Source organism: Poecile atricapillus, chromosome 1 (genome assembly GCF_030490865.1).
Source record: "Poecile atricapillus isolate bPoeAtr1 chromosome 1, bPoeAtr1.hap1, whole genome shotgun sequence".
Taxonomy (NCBI): Eukaryota; Metazoa; Chordata; class Aves; order Passeriformes; family Paridae; genus Poecile; species Poecile atricapillus.
This window is the reverse complement of record NC_081249.1, coordinates 78,294,361-78,313,199: the sequence shown is the minus strand read 5'-3', so window position 1 is coordinate 78,313,199 and position 18,839 is coordinate 78,294,361. Positions and strand designations below refer to the sequence as shown.

Here is an 18,839-nt window from a genome sequence, read left to right as displayed (position 1 = left end):
GCCTTTGAGCACAGGCAGCGATGTGCTGACATTTGTCCCTTCGAAACATCCCCTCCACCACCCCTTCTGCTCAGTTCATGGGGCAGGAAGAGCCGCCCACTTGGAGATGGAGCCGGAAAACCTCTCGAGGAACGGGACACTTCGTCAGGGCTGACCTTCTAAAAATAGCCTGGTAGGGATGAATATTTGTGTAAAACAAGCTGGCAACCCAAGGTGATGTTGTACATGCTGGAATATCTATAGGCTGGAATCTCTTTAGGCTGGAATGAGGTGTAATGTGAAGAAGGCAAGGAGGAAAGGAGTAGCCAGCTGTCTGACTTCTGGCTTCTCGTTAGGGGTCTCTGATAGTGAGGGGAGTGGGGCAAATATCTCCAGGGTATGATCCAGGGCAGGGCATGAGCTTGGGGACCTAGCCAGCCCTCTTGGGGTAATTAACTCTTGGGGGTACAGTTCTCAGCTTTAATTTTTGCAGGATCCCAAAGCAAATCTGCTACAAGATTCCATCAACCCATTCACCAGGAGCTGAAATAGTATTTTTTGTTAACCCTTATTTGTTAACCCTTTCTGGTAGTGAAACCATGTCTTCAGTCAGTAGGAAGACATCACAGCTTGCTGGCAAAAAGGCTCCTGGAAACTGCCAAATGTTCATTTTTTTCACCACCCCCCCCCCCCCCCCCCCCCAAAATATCACTGTAGTTTTAATTTACTCAGATGAATGAGCAGGTGACTAAACAGACATTCAATATAAAATTCATAGTAAGAAAAGAGACACCTGGGATAATTTTGATTGATTTACTTGGCAGAGTTTTGATAGCTACTGAAAAACATACTATTCATGTTTAGGTGAAAAATAAATGGAGTCAAATAAGTGTCACTGCATAGTACTAGGAGGTATATACAGCCACATGTAAAAATGCATAAACACAAACACTTCTGTACAGCAACTTTTTCTTTTCAGTCTGTATAGAGAAACACTGGTTTATAATATGGGGAAAATATAAAGCAGACATACATGCAACAAGGACATGACAGTTACATAGGTCCCACCTGCCTCTCAACAGCTGAAATAACAATAATAACAATAATTATAATAATAAAAGCCTTTTTCGGGGGTAAAATTTGAAACCTGGAATGTTTTCATGTTGAGGTTTCCAGAGAGCTTCAGATGTGAAACATATCTGAAGGTGATTTAAAGGCTTGATTCAAAGCCCTGTGAAGGCAATGGAAAAACTCCATTGGTTTCAGTGAGCTTGGGGTCAGACCCAGCTACTTAACCATGATCCCGTTCTGCCCTCCCCCAAAACCCAAAGTTGAAATCTGCAGATAAAAATAAACAATCATATCATACAAAACTTTGTATATAGAATACAAAAGGTAACAGTTGACTTTTTGTATAAAATACAACTTTTTGATAGTATATTTATTTCACATATGTATAAATATAACCCAAATAATATGATTTTTATTATTCCTACCAAAATATTATTACTTTTTGTTGTTGTTTTTACAAAAGTTTACAAAACAAATAATTCTTTATATTTACAACCCAATACTGTGAAGAGTGCCCAGTCAATGATGAAAAATAGACTTTAAGGGTAGTGCACTTAGCCATTGCAAAGAAAGAAAAAGAAGACACTAGCTCCATTCAGATACAAGTGTTCTGAAGAAATGGTACTGGATTCAAGTTTTGGTTGCAAGAGTCTTTCACAAGCTCATATTTCAAATGCATCAGGCATATATATACAGGACTGGAAATGGCCTCTACCTTTTCTGAATTTACTTAAGACAGGATGTAATTTTGCTCCCAGGGGTGGCACTCACAGCCCAGTGTCTTTTGCACTCCAGGCTGAGGCCAGCAGGACAACATTCAGCACTGAGTCCACCACTGCATGATATCATAGAACCATAGAATCATAGAATATCCTGAGTTGGAAGGGACCCACGAGAATCATTGAGTCCAACTCCTGACTCCTTGGGACCAGCTCCTCAGCTGAACAATTTTTTTTACATCATTTGAGGATCTGGAAATCAGTCTGGCCTTAATACAGAAACCAGTGGTGGCTTTTTCAATGGCATGTGAGGGTGGTTGAAGTTACCAGACTATAGTGCCCATTGCTCATGGTGATACTAACTCAGCCTTGGCCTCTGTGGCATCCATTGCAGCTGTCTGTTCCTACCAGAGCTCTGGCAGTCACTGCTGACCTGCTCGTGGACAGGGAGTGTGTGAGGCAGATAAGCCAATCTTCCTTTCACTTCAAACTCATGCAGCTACTACTTCAGTCTAGTTTTGCATGATTTATACGGGACACATTTGTTACATCACATCTGTATCTCTCCAAGCTTAGGTGGGACCCCAGTGGCCTGAGCTGAAAAGCTCTTCAGAGACTTGGAGAAACTTCTACTGACATATCAAAGGGACTGCATGCACCCTGGCCAAAAAGAGGGAGCTTTCTGGGCAGCTGAGTCACCACGTTACACAATGCAGGGGTGTGCAATGATCACTAGCTGGGCTGGCAGAAGGGACTCTTCAGCAGGGTTTCTTGTCCCTCTTATTTCTCTGGGAATGGACAGCCTCAACTGGCATATCTAACTAAATGCCCATGTTACACCTTTTGTGGAGGTGCTGGTGCTCATTTTTGTGACGATGCTTCTTGAAACATTCTGAAAAATTGTGCCCATTTGAAATGACAGGGTGAAATGACTGGAAAAGCCTTATTAAAACCTCTTGCAAGAAGTAGGTCAGATAAGTGCAGAGGCTATTGTCAAATAGTCTACTCATCCCGCTGCCACTAACAAGGATGAATAAAGCACTTGCACGGGCTGAGCAATGCCTCTTGGCACCAAGGCATGCGAACGTAGGCATTGTATTCCTTTGCCACATCTAGTTTTAGTTAATTCAGAGGAGGCTGTGAAACACATTGCACCACATCATTTGAAGGAACAGCATTTTCATTTGAATTGCGAGATCTGTTCCCATCCATGAATCCTGTCTGAATCACCGTGGAGCTGCTTTATAGTGACATAGCATATCCTTCTGATGCCATTTCTGACCGAGTCTATAGCAAAAAAATTCATATAGTCAAGACTATTCCCTGGCATAGTCTAGTCATGTGGGACAGCCTGTATCCTTACAGCTCTGCTTTGTTAGCCTTCAAGGCAAGGTGGCTGCAAACTGCTCATGGGAATGGTCCTTGCTCAAGGATATCTTCCTAGTGATGCACAGAAATTGCTCAAGGCAATATTAGCTGGTCTGTCCCCAAACCCAGAACAGATGATTGAGTCCAGTGCCCGGAAATAATCCCCGTAACTGTTTCATGTACAAACACAGATGTGGCTGATGGAGCTTCCTGCTGTGAGTTATAATTGATGTGCATGCTAGTTTCAGGGGCAGAGCCTCTTGTACTCCAGACAGAGGCTGTGGGGACCTGGGACATCACCAGAACTCTTTCAACTCCCCCCGTATGGCAAAGGAGAAAACAGGATGGGACCAAAATGCTGTGCAATCAAAATGGCAGCTTTCCCCCAGGCAGGTAGATGATGATGTCATTTTGTCTGGGCTAAACCTGTTTGAGAGAAGATCAGGCTGAACTACTTGATTGTTACTCGCCATGATTTGAGATGAAAACGAGGACAGTGGCTTAGCTGAGCCATTTTAGGTATTTGCCCTCCTCTAAGCTGGACTGGGAGAGTAGTCAGAGTCAAACCATGAGCACCCTTCTCACTCAAATTTCTATGAAGTCACTGAAGTCCCTGGGGCAGGGAAAAGTGGCAAAGTGAGGATCCTGAGCTTTGGTAGTAGTTCGTCTCATGTTTCCCTCAATGCCCAGAATGACTGTGCTGCTGGCAGAACAGCAGCATCCTCTGAATACTCACTGCAAACACTGATGAAAGGGAGAGCACAAATGCTAGAACACACCGAGTAACATGCTGGGCGATCTGTTTCCTTCTTCCCTTGGATGAGACCACTTACCCTGCTGTGTGCTACAAAAGGTACAGGGTTTATAACAAAATCATTGGGAAAGCAAATATAAGTTTGTACTGTGCAGAAGTAAACAGTTTTTGTAATGCCATGAGATTTACACAGGGCTTGATGCTGTCAGGGCTGAGCAGTCCCAAGGAAGTTAAGGGCTGTGAACACGATGACTGAAGAGCTGTGGACCACTCGGGGTCTTACTTGCACTCAGAGAAATTATGTTCCACAGCCCATACCACTGTCTGGTGCTTCCATGTGTGGGAAGCTGAACACATTTTTTTCCTGGAGCCCCTCTGAGAAGAACCAATGAGTTTGCAATGGGCTGGGCACAGGTGTGGGGAAGAGACCCTTCACATGTTTTCACTTCTTTGGGGCAGGCAGGAATATCACTTACACTGTCACTTCAGTTTTGTTCTTAGAGCTACTCTTCAAACCAGGCAGTTGCTCTGTGTTGTATTTTAAAGGAAAGCCCAGTTACTGGAGTGTAAATTAATAAAACAGGTTGTTGGCATCTAAAGAGAAAGCTAATGTCCTTGCTGCCTCTTCATCTGGTTACCTCTTGGTACTGTCACTTAGGAGTGGTTCCCTAAAATTTCATCAAGGTTGATGTCTTTCATCCAGTCATCATTACCAGGTTCTGTTTTCAGTAAAGAATCTATAAAATCCGAGTCACTGTTGAGCGCAGGTCCTATACTGTCACCTTGCTGGTTCAGAAAGTCAAACGCTAGGTCATTACCATGGTCACTTCCTTGGTAAGCCCGGGAGGTTTGGTTGGTAGTTGTGAAACCGGTTGATGGCAGAGATGATGGCGGTGTCATACTTGTTCCTGGCTGATTCAAGGTAGGCACAGTCTGTCCCCTCAGCTGATTGGGTCTTATGCTGAGCCCTCGCAGGGAGCCAGCAGATTGTCCATTTAGAGTCTGGTGCATTTGGTTTAGAGGGGGCCTCATTTGGACTCCCGCCGTTAACTGGTTAGGAGGTGCCAACGCACGCGGAGGAAAATGCTGGTTGCCAACATTGCGCTGCAAGGACTGGTTAGGATATGGAGTGCCGGTGGGGAAACGGACCCCTGCAGGTTTCAGTGCATCCTGCTGCTTCACTGCAGCCTCTTGTGGGGCCCAGTTCTGGGCACTGGCAGTAGCTGTGATCATCACATTGGCCGGCCGTTGAGCAGGGATACCTGTCGCTCCATGGGTCAAGCTTGGCCTTATTTGCTGAGAGTTGACCACTGACCCTGTCCCAAAAGCCACCCCGTTGTTCCCCTGTGTCATGGTTTGCTGTCGGGACACCATGGGGTTATTCTGACTGGGCAGAACCTGATTTTGGTTTCTGTGGGGCTGCATTTGGTTCATTCCTGAAGTCACATTGTATGTGCTTGGTTGGTTGCAAGGAAGGTTCCCGTAGCAGCCCATACTCCGAGCAGCAGGAACAGAAGGCATTCGGGTTCCAGCAGGGGTGGACATGAGGCTGGAGCTCTGGGCCATGATGCTATGAGTTGAAATTGGGTTGGATAAGGACATGTTGTTGGAACTCATGCTCACAGCTGGTGAACCACCTGGAAAGGAAAAAACAGAAGTGTTACAACAAGCATGAGTGCATCAATGTGTGGTGTCATTCAAATACCAACAGTTCAAAAATCCAGTTTTCTATGAGCAGAGTTTCTTGAAGAAGACACACTGTTCTTAAGAGGACTTACATGAACTTGCTCAAGGCCTTGAAGATGCCTATCATCCAAAGGGTGGTTTGGTCTATAATAAGCCACCTGTGGTCTTTCCATCCCTTCAGAGGAGAGCACATGAGCCAAAACTGGTGTTCATTGTGAAAGAAATATTGGAGCAGGGAAGGATAGACAGAACCACTGGGCAGGAGAGAAGACTTTCCTGCCTTCCTTTACAGAAGCACTAGACACGTCAGACAGGACAAAGCTTCTCTTAGTGATCAGAGATCAAGAGCTTTTCTTCCTTAGAGGGCATGGCTCATCCTGGATCCTTCTAGAGACAATGGAGAGTGAGAGGCACTTTCATCAGACTCCTTTTCCACCTTTCTTAGACACCTACAGCAGCAGTAGCCATCCTTTTTTGGGAATGTCTATCTCAGATGACAGCAGGAGCTGAGACTGCATCTCACATATTTGCAGCCGTATGCTGGGACAGCAGCTCAGCCCAGTCTGTGACGTGCCTGTCCTCCCACATGGGCTTGAGGACATGACTTAATGCTGTGCCTGGTGAGCCTCACACATGCCCCTTCTAAGCTCTCTTCCCAGCCAGGCTATGGCTATTTGCCTCTGCAGAAACAGACTTGCCCATGAGGGAACCGCACATCATGTGCCAGTGCTTGCTGCACCTGAACATTCCCTTTCGTGCATCAGAAAACTACAAGTCATGAGTTGGCACAAATTTATCACTCCTAGCTGATTCTTGCCCAATGGAAAATTTTCCTGTACTTGATATCTGCCAATGGAAGACAAGAAGAGAGGATTTTCTTGCCTTCAGCCCCTAAACATTGGCACAAGCTCACTTCTTTGGCTACATAGCATCTATTTTGAGGCCACAGTAGGTCATTTATACCATGAAGGCTGAGTGCTTATGCAGTGCAAGACTGAACTAATCCCTGGGAGACTAAGACCAATCACTTTTTAAACACAGCCAGTGTAGATGCCACTGTGGAGAACCCTCTCTGCACACAATCAGCTTCTCCATACTGTAATTCCCTTTGCTACTGTTGCTTCCAGTACAAATCCTACAAGAAGCACATCTTGAAAAAGTCAGGTTCAAGGATGAACCATTCATCCAATGAAAGGAGATGTTTCTTCACACAATGTGTGGGTCAGCTGAGGAAATCTGTGCCACATGGCACATAGAAACTAAATTCTCACACCTCTTTGGGTGGCCCCCAGAGTGTGAGAAAAGCTGTCAAGTGAGCTTGCTATCAAGGTACTACTGAATTCCAGGAATTCTCTGAGCCTTTCCCAGAGGAGGAACGAGGAGATTTGCTATTTCATAGGGTGCAACTAATAGCAATTGTTGGGCATGAGACACTACCTTGGTTTAATCCTTCATACATATGGCAAAACCAGATAGAATTTGACTAACTTTGGCTTCATCACCAAATCTTATGATATATTGGTCTCTGTGATTAATTTTATTAGTTGTTCCATGATAAATTCCTTCCTACTATACAGATACTTCAAGACTGTGTCATGCTTGCAGCATTCTCCAGATACTTCAGTCTCAGTGTGTGGCATGTTTTCCAGTCCTTTGGTCCTTTTGGAGCTTCTGACATTGTTTTTGACGTTTGATTTCAGAGCTGTACATCATAGGTGGTCACAGTAATAACCTTTGCACATCTGCAATGTGGAGGTAAAGTAAGCTCCATTTTTCCAGTTCAGCAACACCACGGACAATGTTTGCATATCCAGTATCACACAGACTGCTCTCAAGTGATATATGGAGACCTGTCAGCCATTTCCTTTTGAGATATGTTAATTTTGTGTCACTCAGGTTTCTTAACCTAAATAGGCAGTAAGAAATGAGATGCTTTAACAGGCATAATCTAGACAGCTATTGCCTTTAAGTTGTGGTTTCATTGAAAGAGATACCATGCAAGTTTGAAAAGATTCTTATAACATCAGCCCATGTTGCTTGAAATTAATTACATCTTCCCCTTCCAAAATTCTTTATTATTTGGGCTGTATCTGCACCCCAGCAGTTTTGCTGAGCTCTGTATTAGCCTACTAGGGCTGCAATTATCTACTTAGTCTTTCAATTTTTATCATGGCATTAGCAGTCTCCCTTGGTTTTCCAGACTAAATAAAAGGTGACACAAAGAATTTGGAGAACCCCTCAGACAGTTCTTTTAAAACTCTCTAAGAGAAATCATGGGCATAAATATTTTAAAAGCCTATGTTTAGGAACAGCTGTTTAATATACTGTTCCTATTGAAATTTCACCATAATGATGTTCAGCTCCCACAGACTGGAACCAAATAACAAATCATATATTTCTGCCTTTTTCTGCATTATCTTTATACATATGCTATTTCCATTTAGTAATGGATGCAAAGGACTCATTTTTTCCTTAAGGACTTAAGGAAATGAAATAGCTCTTCCTAAATCATTATTAAGACCAAGTGTGACTCCACAGCCAGAGTTCTTATACCAAATCAATATAAACACAGATACCTAAATTAAGAAGCTCCCCCGGTCCTGAAGGCTGCCTGTTCCAACAAACAGGCTCTAAGTCAGAGACACTTGACTGTAGAGGATCTAATTATCCTAAGCATTGTGTTGTCCCAACTTCAGCACCTAAATTCAGTCCCTGATCTGGGCAGCCCCTGGGACAGGACATGCTATGGGGAGTCCACCTGGTTTTAGCCCACAAGGGTCAATCACATTCTCACAATCAGTGCTCAGCTGGCAACCGCATGATTAGCCCCTTCTTCAGCTTTGCTGGTGGGTTGTGCATTTTTGGAACTACTGTAACATCTCCTAGGAAGACAGGCTGAGAGAGTTGGGGTTGATGAGTTGGGAGAAGAGAAGGCTCTGAGGTACTTTCCAGTACCTGAAGGAGGCTACAAGAGAAAGAGAGGGACTTTTTACACGGATATGCAGTGACAAGATAAGGGGGAATGACTTCAAATTGACAGAGGATACGTTTAAGTTAGACATAGGGAAGAAATTTACTTAAGGGTGTTGAAACATTGGCATATGTGAAAGAGTTGTCAATGTCCCATCCCTGAAAGTATTCAAGGCCAGGTTGGATGGGGCTCTGACTAACCTGGTCTAGTGACAGAGGTTTGGAACTAGATGATCTTTAAGGACCCTTCCAACCCAAACCTTTCTGTGATTCTGTGATCCTTTTGTAGGGGTGATAGGGATGGGGCCCTGATTTTTTGCTCCCTTGAGCCCATATTAAAGACGAGGAATGGTACAGAATTCATTGGCATTTCAAAAGATCTGGAACAGCAAGCTGGGGAGAGATGTTTCTCTCCAGCTGAACTACAAGTTTGGAGAGTCCCTTTGTTGGCACTGGGATGAAGCCCCTCTTGGGGTGACCCTGCCAGCTGTTTAGCAGACCCCAGGGCTGCCATCACACTGCTCCTGCAAATGCTATACTTTTTGAAGAACACAAGTGTTTTGGAAGGGGTTGTACTTGTTGCCAAAAGACGAAGCTTCCTTTTTCTTTGTTTTGCTATTTTTGTGCTTTTATTTTTAACGCAAGTACTTTCCATTCTTATTTCTTCCAGATGGGAAGAAATGCCTTCCTCAGAAGCACTGTGTACAGCAGCTGGGCACCCCAGGCTACAGCAGTTCAGAGAAACAGCTTCCCTATCCAATTCACCTGCTCTTCTCTTGGGGGTTTCTTGCCATGGCATGGCACTGTGGGGAAAAGTATAGAGAAATAAAATACTTAACCAAGTTTCTCCAGCCTGTGCAGTTTTATTTAGCTTTTTGTTTCTTCTTCCCTGATCTGACCAAAGCTATTCCCAGAAAGAGGGAACAGTTTCCCTACTGTTAGTCCCTTATGCAAGAGTTTCCTAATCGCTCCATCTGGTAGCTTTGCTGGAAGCTCCCAGAACAGCCCTTTCTCCCAGCCTCCCCTGAACAGCCGTTGTCCTGCCAGGGCTCACTCAGCAGGGACTTGAGATTTGAATGAACAAGTGCTGCCATTCCCACATGTTTCAAACCGAGGAGATGGGACTCCAAATACCACAAGACCGGCAAGGAGTCCATCAGATTAACAAGAGCCACCACATAACAATGGTGATCTACTCACTTTGGAACCTTTCAGACATGTGGCTGCACTCACTTCCATTTTCTCTCTCAGGCTAGAAACGGATCGTTTTTAGAGTCTCAATTAATAATTTGATTCCAGGAACAAACCTTTAAACAACACACCAAATCACAAGATTCCCCAGCAAAATGCTGGGGTTGCCGAAGCATTTATTTGGGGAGTACAGGAGGTACCAAGCCAGTGAGCAGGGCGCTCACCATGGGCTATTCCACTAGGATGCTTGAGCCAGTTTACTGGAGAAGATTAACACCCAGGTCCATTAGAAAGCAGCAGTTTCCAGCAGCAGTTTGCAGGCTGCACCAAGCTTATCACTGTTAGAACTTGTAAGCAGAGCAAAAGAGTGCATGAATGCTGCTTGAGCAGCCCAACCTGGCCCATCCCTACAGAGCTGGGCTGGGGGTCCCGCATAGATAGCAGACTGGGCAGAGAGGTGGCATGTGAGTTCTGTACTTCAGAGCTCATTAAAATCATAATAGCAGCTGAAAAAGTTTTGCTGCAAAGGACAGGTAAGAGGGAAAGACTCATATCACTGGCTGAATCTGCAGAGCCAACAGTTATGGAAAAACAACAAAAAAAATTCTTGTTTTTCCTTAGCATGTTGCATACAAAAATATCCTAGAAGGCAAAGGATCCTTTTTATACTTACAGACACAGACACTTTTGCAGTATAAAGAAAATCCTTTGGTCCCATCTGCTTCATTTCCCCCACCTCCTCTCTCCTCAGCATTTTTTCCTCATTCTGTCTTTGCTCTCTGAGTGGCCTTCAGCCAGTCAGCAAGGTGAACAGTATGAAAAGCCAAATAAGCAATCCTGTGCTTCAAAAGCTAGGAGGTCAGGGCACAAGAGCTGAAGCAAAGGACTAGTCCTGAAGTGTTGGGCATTTCCTGCCCTGGGCAGTTCTGGCAGAAAGCAAGGGCTTTTACTCTACTGTTAGACTGATCTGTTGAAATGCTCCTCGTAGAGCAGCACTAGGGCCATGACCACAGCCTATTGAACAGACCAAAAGTACCACCCATGATGGTGCCATGTGGAATACTTAAAAATCTCACACTGTACATGAACTGCCATTTGAAGAGAGAGATGGCTCTCAGTCTCTGAACCAAGATGCACCACATATGTGAGAGAAGCATCTGAACACAGTGAGGTTGCATAGTCAAGAGCACATCTCTACATCAAGTATTTGGGTGCACATCTGTCCCAGATAGTGCTGGTGGGAGGAGTACCAACCCTTCCTTCCCCGTGTCTGAGAGGTGGTATCAGCCTGGATGAAGCACCAGATCATACACCAACACTTCTCAGCGGTGCAGAACAGTAAGGTAAATAGCACAGCCACCAGCTGCTGCCTCTGCAGTGATGGAAGCAGATATCCAGAAAATCATGCCTCAGTCATGCCATGCATGCACGGCTCCTACAGGTGATCTTCCAGATGAAAGGAAGGAAGAAAGGAAAGAGTTGCATTGAGCCCATAGCTACTTACCAGGATATTGGTTTGCTTGTTGCATGTTGACCACATTCCTTCTTTGGTCTTTATAATCTGGTGGTGGTCTTGTCAAGTGTCTGTTCAGCTGGTCTTGTGGAGTTATTTTCTCCTAAAGGATTAGAGCAGAAGTAGATTAATTTACTTTTCTTTTTGTTTTCCTGGCCCTGTGTTTTGCCAATCTCTTTCTTTTCTCAATATGTACAAAACTGAAGTATTTCTTCCTTTCACCCTGTCTGATCCAGGAGAGTCACTTGTGAAACTGTGCCATCACCTACTGAAGTCTATATGGAAATCTTCTTTGCTGGTTGCATTGTGTTTGAGTCTCATTCAACTTTTCTCTCAGCCTCTGAGAACAATGGCCATGTCTGCACTGCAGTATAAAGTGTATTCCAATTTCAGCTTGTCATCCCCATCCACAGCCATGCCCATCCCTCCCCTCACTCTGTCTTCCTACACTGGAGGGGTGACCACAAAACCCAGCAAAATCCTTGCTTTTTTCTCCCCCCAGCTCTGCTCAGTAGGGATACCAGCAGGACACATGGTTTAGCAAGGATGGTGCTGTGCTGTCTGTTTTCATGCCACTCAACATTGCCCTGTGCTTCCCTGTACAAGGTGCTTGTCTTACATTGGTAGTACAAGAATTGGGGCAAGGACAGTAGGGAAAGATTGCAGAAAAAAATATTAGTTGGGGATTTTTTTTTTTTTTTTTGTTTTGTTTTTTTTTTTGGAACTTGTGTGGTACATACCTCTGGTGAGAGGAAGATAAAAATCCAAGTCCTTGAACCGAAATCTGACTAACTGCCCTGTGCTTATAAAGATCTGGAAAGAGCAGGCACCAGAGTCAATCTCTCATCAGCATGAGCATGATTTGATGCCTCCAGAGTCCTACTGCCCACTCATGAGACGTGGCTCTTTGGGATATGTGTCCCCATGGCAGGAAACTGTGTTTGGTGCACATGTGCCTTTACTGGACAGCTGCTGGGGCAGCATCACACCTCTTCTGAGATGTGCAAGGGTTTTGTGCTCAGCTGCCACAATGGCAAACCAGCTTGTCAGTGTGAAAGAGTCAGGCCCTGGATGATGATGCAAGTCCAGTGGAGTAATCTGGGGATAATATGCCTGAAAACAGTATGCATATGGACCTTCTAGTGAAAAATATGTATTTTCTCTCAGGAGCATTTAAAAACACTGGGAGAAGAGCCATTCTTGTGCTATTTAGGCACTTCCAAAATTCATGATGAGAGTGAAGGGTCTGATTAAGATTTGTAAGGTTTGTTTTTATATCCTGCTCTGCCTGAATCCTTGTGAATAAGACAGACTTCCAGGAAAGTCCTGCAATTCATGTAAAAACTGTAGGCAAGCTTTATGTATATTTCTTATGTACACAATACAAAAGCAAAGCCAAGATGATCCAATTTCCATTTCATTTAAGAGAAGCTATTTGAACAATTAAGTTTTGGTTCTGCTAAAAATTCTGACAGAAAACTTCAGCACAGAGATCTGACTTGAAACTTTTTTTTTTCTTCTGCATAAATTGAAAAGTCAAGAAATATTTCCTTTATAGGATCTCTCATGTCTCCTAAAATGACCAGAAATTCCCAACTAGTCTCTCAGATATCAAAGGAGAGAGAACTGGCTACAGATATCTAGAAATGTAAAAATAAAACCAGGACTCATATACAATCCCAGCCAAGCACACAAACTTGTGATGAACCCCAAAGTCAAGGTACCTGATCCTTCCTTACACACAGGCATTTTACACTATGCTGCCTGGGTGACAGATCCTGGAAGTAAACTTTCCTCTGAGGTCAAAGTAGCATAGCAGCATGCTTTGGTTTATCTTGCAAAGAAAACCACAGACGATATTCATGTGCCTCAAACCAAGCATATGCTTGGACTGTTCTTGTAATGAAACTGCAGTAGCTTGGACACTTGAGTTGTTTCATATAGGTGGAAGCAGGTTTCAAAAAGGCTTAGAAAATTGCTGAAAAATACAAGGCGCACTCTTGAAGTTCTAGGCATCGCCAGAACAACCTTGAAGTTTTAGGGGGCTTTCTCCTCCCTGTCTTAGCTTTCTTTTCTATTGTTTTTATGACAATATTTTCTATGTAAAATAAGAAATAAGTAAACTTACAGCTTCTGCCAACATCTGCTGCTGTAGAAGGAGTTGTTTTTGCTCCATCATTTGCCGTTGCAGAGCCTGTTTCTTTTCCATCAGCTGCTGATTCAACAATGATTGCTGGGATGAGTTCATGTAACCACTTCCAGTGTTTGGATTTGAGCAAGAACTGGAGCTTGGAGTGGGGCCAGCTCCCTGGCCTACCACAGAGTGTTGTTCCTGAAACAGAAGAAATGGCTCGTGAAGGATGAAAATAATAACAAGCATCAAGAAAAGGAAATAATCCTTTTTGTGCAATTTTGTGAAGCTCAGGACACAGCCCACAGACTCTCAGGACAAGTGACTGATACAAAGGCTTTGACAAAGTAAGAAGGGAATTGAGTAACTTCATCCCTCAGGAAAGACTGAAAATATGCCAGGTGGTTCCAGTGGAAAACCTCAATATTGTACCAGGAGCTTGGGAAACATTAACAGAAGTAACAGAACTGTCCTGGGGATCTTTCAGGAAACATTCATCGGGCTGTACAGCAGTTTGTTTGACCACAAGGGAACAAACTCGGAGTCTGCTGGTTCCTACCATCTGGTGAACAGCAGCAAGAAGCTGCAGTCTAATTGCTAGAAGTGCCATCTATTCTTAGAAAATACAGAGGTGGTAAGTTAATACTTCACAGTGGGGTGAATGGTGCTGCTTTCATTCTTCCCGTCATCTCCCTGACAAGAGCAATCTCTGAGAGACTGCTAATTGAATCCCATTAGCAACACGATTAAATAGGCTTAGAGTGTATCAACTTCCTCAGCAAAATAAATGTGTCTGGGAAGGACCTTGAAGAGTGTTTTAGGGTCTCTCTGGTCTTTGCAAGGGATCTAGATCTGCTTCCTCTTCCCAGTGTGCAGCTTCATACAAAGGGATGGCAAAAAGTCATCTTAGAGGGGAAGGTACATGTTAACTCAAGCCATGCTCATACAAGATGAGAATGTACATGGAATGACAGTATGCTGCTCCTTTTCTCTTAGCCATTATTTCCCTTGGCAGCAATATGTTTTCTGCCTACTTGCTCCAGCAGTGTTTGGTACTTGGGCCTTTACCAAATGCAGGAAATAGCTTTCTCAGTACACACACAAAAATATTCAGCCTATGTTGGATCACTCAATACCACGTATTTCTTAGCCATATAGCTACAAAGAAAATGGGATACACTGAAGAGGTCACAACAGTCAGGAGACACGTCCATTCTCTGACCCCATTTGGCTGCAATTCACCATAAGAACCAAGCACATAACTCTGTATAACCTAAGAGGCAGCAGCATTTTTGCCTTGCAACACAAGACTCCACAGTGGGAGTCTGATGCTCCCTGTTACACAGCGGTTCTCTCAATACCGAGGTGTAGGGCCAGGATCTGGCCTATCCTAGTATCCTACTATCCTAGTAAAGCTCTGCTCCATGGCCATTGTCCCCCTTGGCATTTGGGCAAATAGGGGCTGACCGACATTGAGACAAGGATTGGTCATAGGTAGCCTACCCATGCCCTGCAGACCACGGAGCACTGATGTTTAGCGTTTTGCAAACTCCCGGAAAGCTCATTCCTGTGCCTTAGATTTTGCATCCCTCCCCTCCCCAGTAACACACACGCTCAGTACAGACTAATCCCACTTATCTTTCTACCATCTGGCATGAAAGAAGCACAATGATTGTTATGGGTATTTCTATTTTAAAATAACTCCGTGGCTTCTAGATGGGGCCGCATGAGTGCGTAGCTAGTTAGGTAAAGTATTTGAAGACTGTTACTGAAATAAAAACCATGACTTTCTTCTGGAGCCACCTGCAGCCCCCAAGGCAGTGTTACAAACCCACCCTTCAAATTTATTGGGCTCTTACACAATTATATCCTGCACACTTTCTTTCAGTTCCAGAAGGAATCTAGGATTGCTCGGCACTGCCACATTTTTCAGCCCTTATGTTAGCTGCAAGATAGAAAATACCTCCTCTCAACAGACCTGCTTGCCAAGTTGTTGCGCAAACTTTTTTGTCTTTCCTAAAATATTTTGAAAAGAAAAATATGTTACAATAAATTGGCTTTGACTTCTATATTCAAATGACAACTCTAGCTTGAACCCAGCCACATGTTCCATCCATTAATAGAATTCATCTGTTGCGTTTTTGCACAGATAGTGCAGGCTCCCCCGAATGTGCTTTCAGTCCTACATAAAAAACCCGACAAAGCCCAAGTTTTTCTTTCCCTCGTTCCCTACCAGCCCATATAAGAAGTGGGGGGGATTTTGTTTCAAGATAAACTGTGTAGTGTTCATTCACAGTATCTATCAAAGAAAGCTCTTCTGTAATAGCCATTGGCACAAAACACCAGCTGCTTGGCAAACAGACCCTGAGAAAACAGTGTAAATCATCAGCTTGGAGCCAGGTTGGGGGTTTTTTGCATTTGGTCCTTTCTCTGCTGTTCATGAAATGTCAGTGTGAGCCTATGAATCTACGATGTGTTACTTCTCCTGCCTGCTGATCTGCCCCTTGCAATGGGAGAAAGAAGAACACTTTCCTAATAAATCAGGGGACTAGCTGCACAGCAGTTTGACCCTTCATGAACCAGTGCTATCGAGCCTTGCTCTCACCCTGCACTTTCATCACTGCAAATCAGACAGAGGAAGGGCTACACTGCTGCCAGGGACATGGGGGTCTGCGCCTGCACTAGGACAAAGCATGCTTTCTGACATCCCTCAGAGGAAGGGCAGGTTTGGGTTGGAGTTACCCTGCTTTTGTTAAACTGTTTCATCCTGCTCTAAGCCTGGCTTTACTGCAGCAGCTTTACTTCAACTCCCCACACCTAGAGCTGCTGGTTTTTAATGTCATTCCTGGGTTCCCATGCTGCAGTTCATGCAGTTTAACTTTAGAAAGCCTGACCAAAGAAAGTCTGGAGTGGGACATGCCTGTCCCCTTGCCCAGGGCACCTCTGCCCAGCAGACTGCAGAGGCAGCCCAGCATCCCTCCAGCAGGGGAGCCCTGAGTGCTTGTCTGCTCGGTGTCACCACGTTGTTTCCCTGCATGAGGAAGGTAACCTGTCCACTTTGCCCCCAAGGAGGTAACGTGATGGGAGCACATTCCTGCAGCCAGCCAGGTGTCAGGGACAGGCTGGAAGCATCACACCTCCAACAGGTACAAATGTCCACCTGGGTTTACCCCCAGTTTCTGCCCCACTCATTGGCACTGCTCATGTATGTTCCACGTTTCTCCAACCCTGCAAATGACCTACAGCCCTTTCAGGGCCAACCCTTGTGCCAGCTGGGGCTGGGTTAGTGTTCACCAACCACCACAAAACTCCATCTGCCCTGCCAGAGCTGAAACTTCAGCATGGTGATGCTCGACATACAAAGCAGATGTGTTGCACCACATTATCTGATGTTACAATGACATATAAAACCTATGAGATGCAGAAAAACAGACAGTGAGAGCTCCTCAGTGGACAGTGAGAGCTCCTGGTAGCACAACTGCGGTTTTGTTCTTAAGCATCACAAAGAACATTACGTTCAAATGTTTAAATTAGCAGTAAATCAAAGCATTTAAGACCACGTTTGCCTTTCACTATCCCTGCTGCAACTGATTTGTGTTCATACAAATGAAAGGATGTTTTGGCTTTTAACACATATATGAACTTTCTAAAACAGACTTTTTCCTCATTTTTTGTCTTCCTTTTCCTTTTCCTTTTCCTTTTCCTTTTCCTTTTCCTTTTCCTTTTCATTTTCCTTTTCCTTTTCCTTTTCCTTTTCCTTTTCCTTTTCCTTTTCCTTTTCCTTTTCCTTTCACCTTCCATTTCCCCACGAAGCTTGTCAGGTGCTCTGAAATCCTTTTGCAAGCTTATGTCTCTGCATTCTTAGTTCACAAGAATGTGGTTTAAGGACAGTTGACTGGAAAAGGATGTGCAAACCTTTCCCCTTTTTCTCCTGGGAATGCTTTGAATTTATGAATAATTTTGATGGGACAGAAGGGAAACAATGGTCAATTTTGTACAAAACCACGATGCCCACAGAGGCTGTTTGCTTCCCAGTCAGGAACCCTGACATCTGTGCCACAAGATGAACTTCTACTTCTTGCAGATTTCCCCTCAAAAGGAGATGGGGAATTTTTCCACCTTTCTGTTCCTCTGTGTGGGTAACTCATTCTGTGCCCTGCATCAGTTGGGAGTGACAGCTCTGACTTTTGCCCTTCTTTTGCATCAATTCTGGCCCAAAGAAATAAAGAATTAAAATAAGAAAGGAAAAGTCTTCCGATCAGTTTATGGTAGCCTACACAGTGACAGATGCCTGCCTTACAAAAAGCTGCTTCCAGGGGAAAGAATGCGCAAAGTTATGTTCAACTGGTGACCGAACCTATGCATGACGTCCTCACTCATAAGCAGTTTGATTCTGTTGTGTTAATTGGCATCATTGGCACATCATCACTCTTCACATCATCAGCTCTTCACTGCAGGCTTAGAGTGAGGATAATGAAGGAAAAGGCTCCTCCGTGGATTTCTTTAAGGGACCAGTGGCTGTCCCAACAGTGTGAGCTTCCGGGGCTTTCTGGTTTGACTGCAAACCACCCTGGACAACTGAACACTTGAAAAAGAAGAAGGAGGAAGAGAGAGAGGAGAAGGAGAAGAAGGACAAGGGGAATGGTTCAACCAAGTCCTGCACTGTACAAGGCTGTTAGCAAAACCCAGACCCCCATGAGCCCCTGATGTGAGCCTCCACAGCCTCAGCTGGCATGCTGCTTTCCACAGCCACAAACTGAAGCTCTCCTGCAGCTGCTGGGCCAAGCATTTAGGCTTATTGAGAAGAGCTGGTCTGACTCATGCAACTTTAGGATGCCAAGCACAGGGTGCTTTGCTCAACAGCCAGTCTTAGTACCAGCCAACCCTCTTCTGAGCCATCTCTTTTTTGCTGCATTTCATGGAAGCAGATACAGCCCTTTCTGCTAAATACTGGGCTTTTCATGGTTGTCTGAACTCCAAGCACTGTCTGCTTGTGTCCTTGCCTCAGACAAGAAAGCAAAATTCCAGCAGGACCACAGCAAAGTGCCTGTCAAGTAAGAACTCTTTCAGCTCTAGTGAAAAAGCTAAAGAGTTTTCATATTTTTAGGAATAACTCTCACTCTTGACTGGAGTGCAGAAGGCTGCTTTCTGTGCCAGTGTATACTCTGGGAGCACCGAGAAGTTCCTGAGGTTAAACTCATCTGCAACAGCTGAGGATCTGATCTGTGTATAAGGAAGTAAGACAGACTGGGGAGAAACAGAGCCAAACAGATTCTCCCTTTGCCTTTGTGCTTGTTCAGCTTGATGGGAGTGGAAAACAGCATCTTCCTGAGCAACTCTAACTCATTCAGCCTTTTTTAATATCTGGAATACACAGCATAAAAGTGAATCTCCTCAAAGTTTAGGTCTCTAACAAAATACTTGGAGCAGATTCTCTCTAAACTGTCTGCTGCAGCT

General features: G+C 44.4%; 1 protein-coding gene across 1 annotated transcript in view; it reads right to left on the bottom strand.

Annotated features, from left to right (window-relative positions):
• Positions 1-778: 778 nt before the first annotated feature.
• The window catches only part of MAML2 (mastermind like transcriptional coactivator 2), a 209,246-nt gene continuing 191,185 nt past the window's right edge, over positions 779-18,839 (bottom strand). The window contains exons 3-5 of the mRNA XM_058844785.1: positions 13,380-13,583; positions 11,243-11,354; positions 779-5,528 (exon numbers count right to left, since the gene is read on the bottom strand). Of these exons, the coding sequence (XP_058700768.1) occupies positions 4,546-5,528; positions 11,243-11,354; positions 13,380-13,583 (1,299 nt within the window). The 3' untranslated portion in view covers positions 779-4,545. The remainder of the gene's footprint in view (positions 5,529-11,242; positions 11,355-13,379; positions 13,584-18,839) is intronic.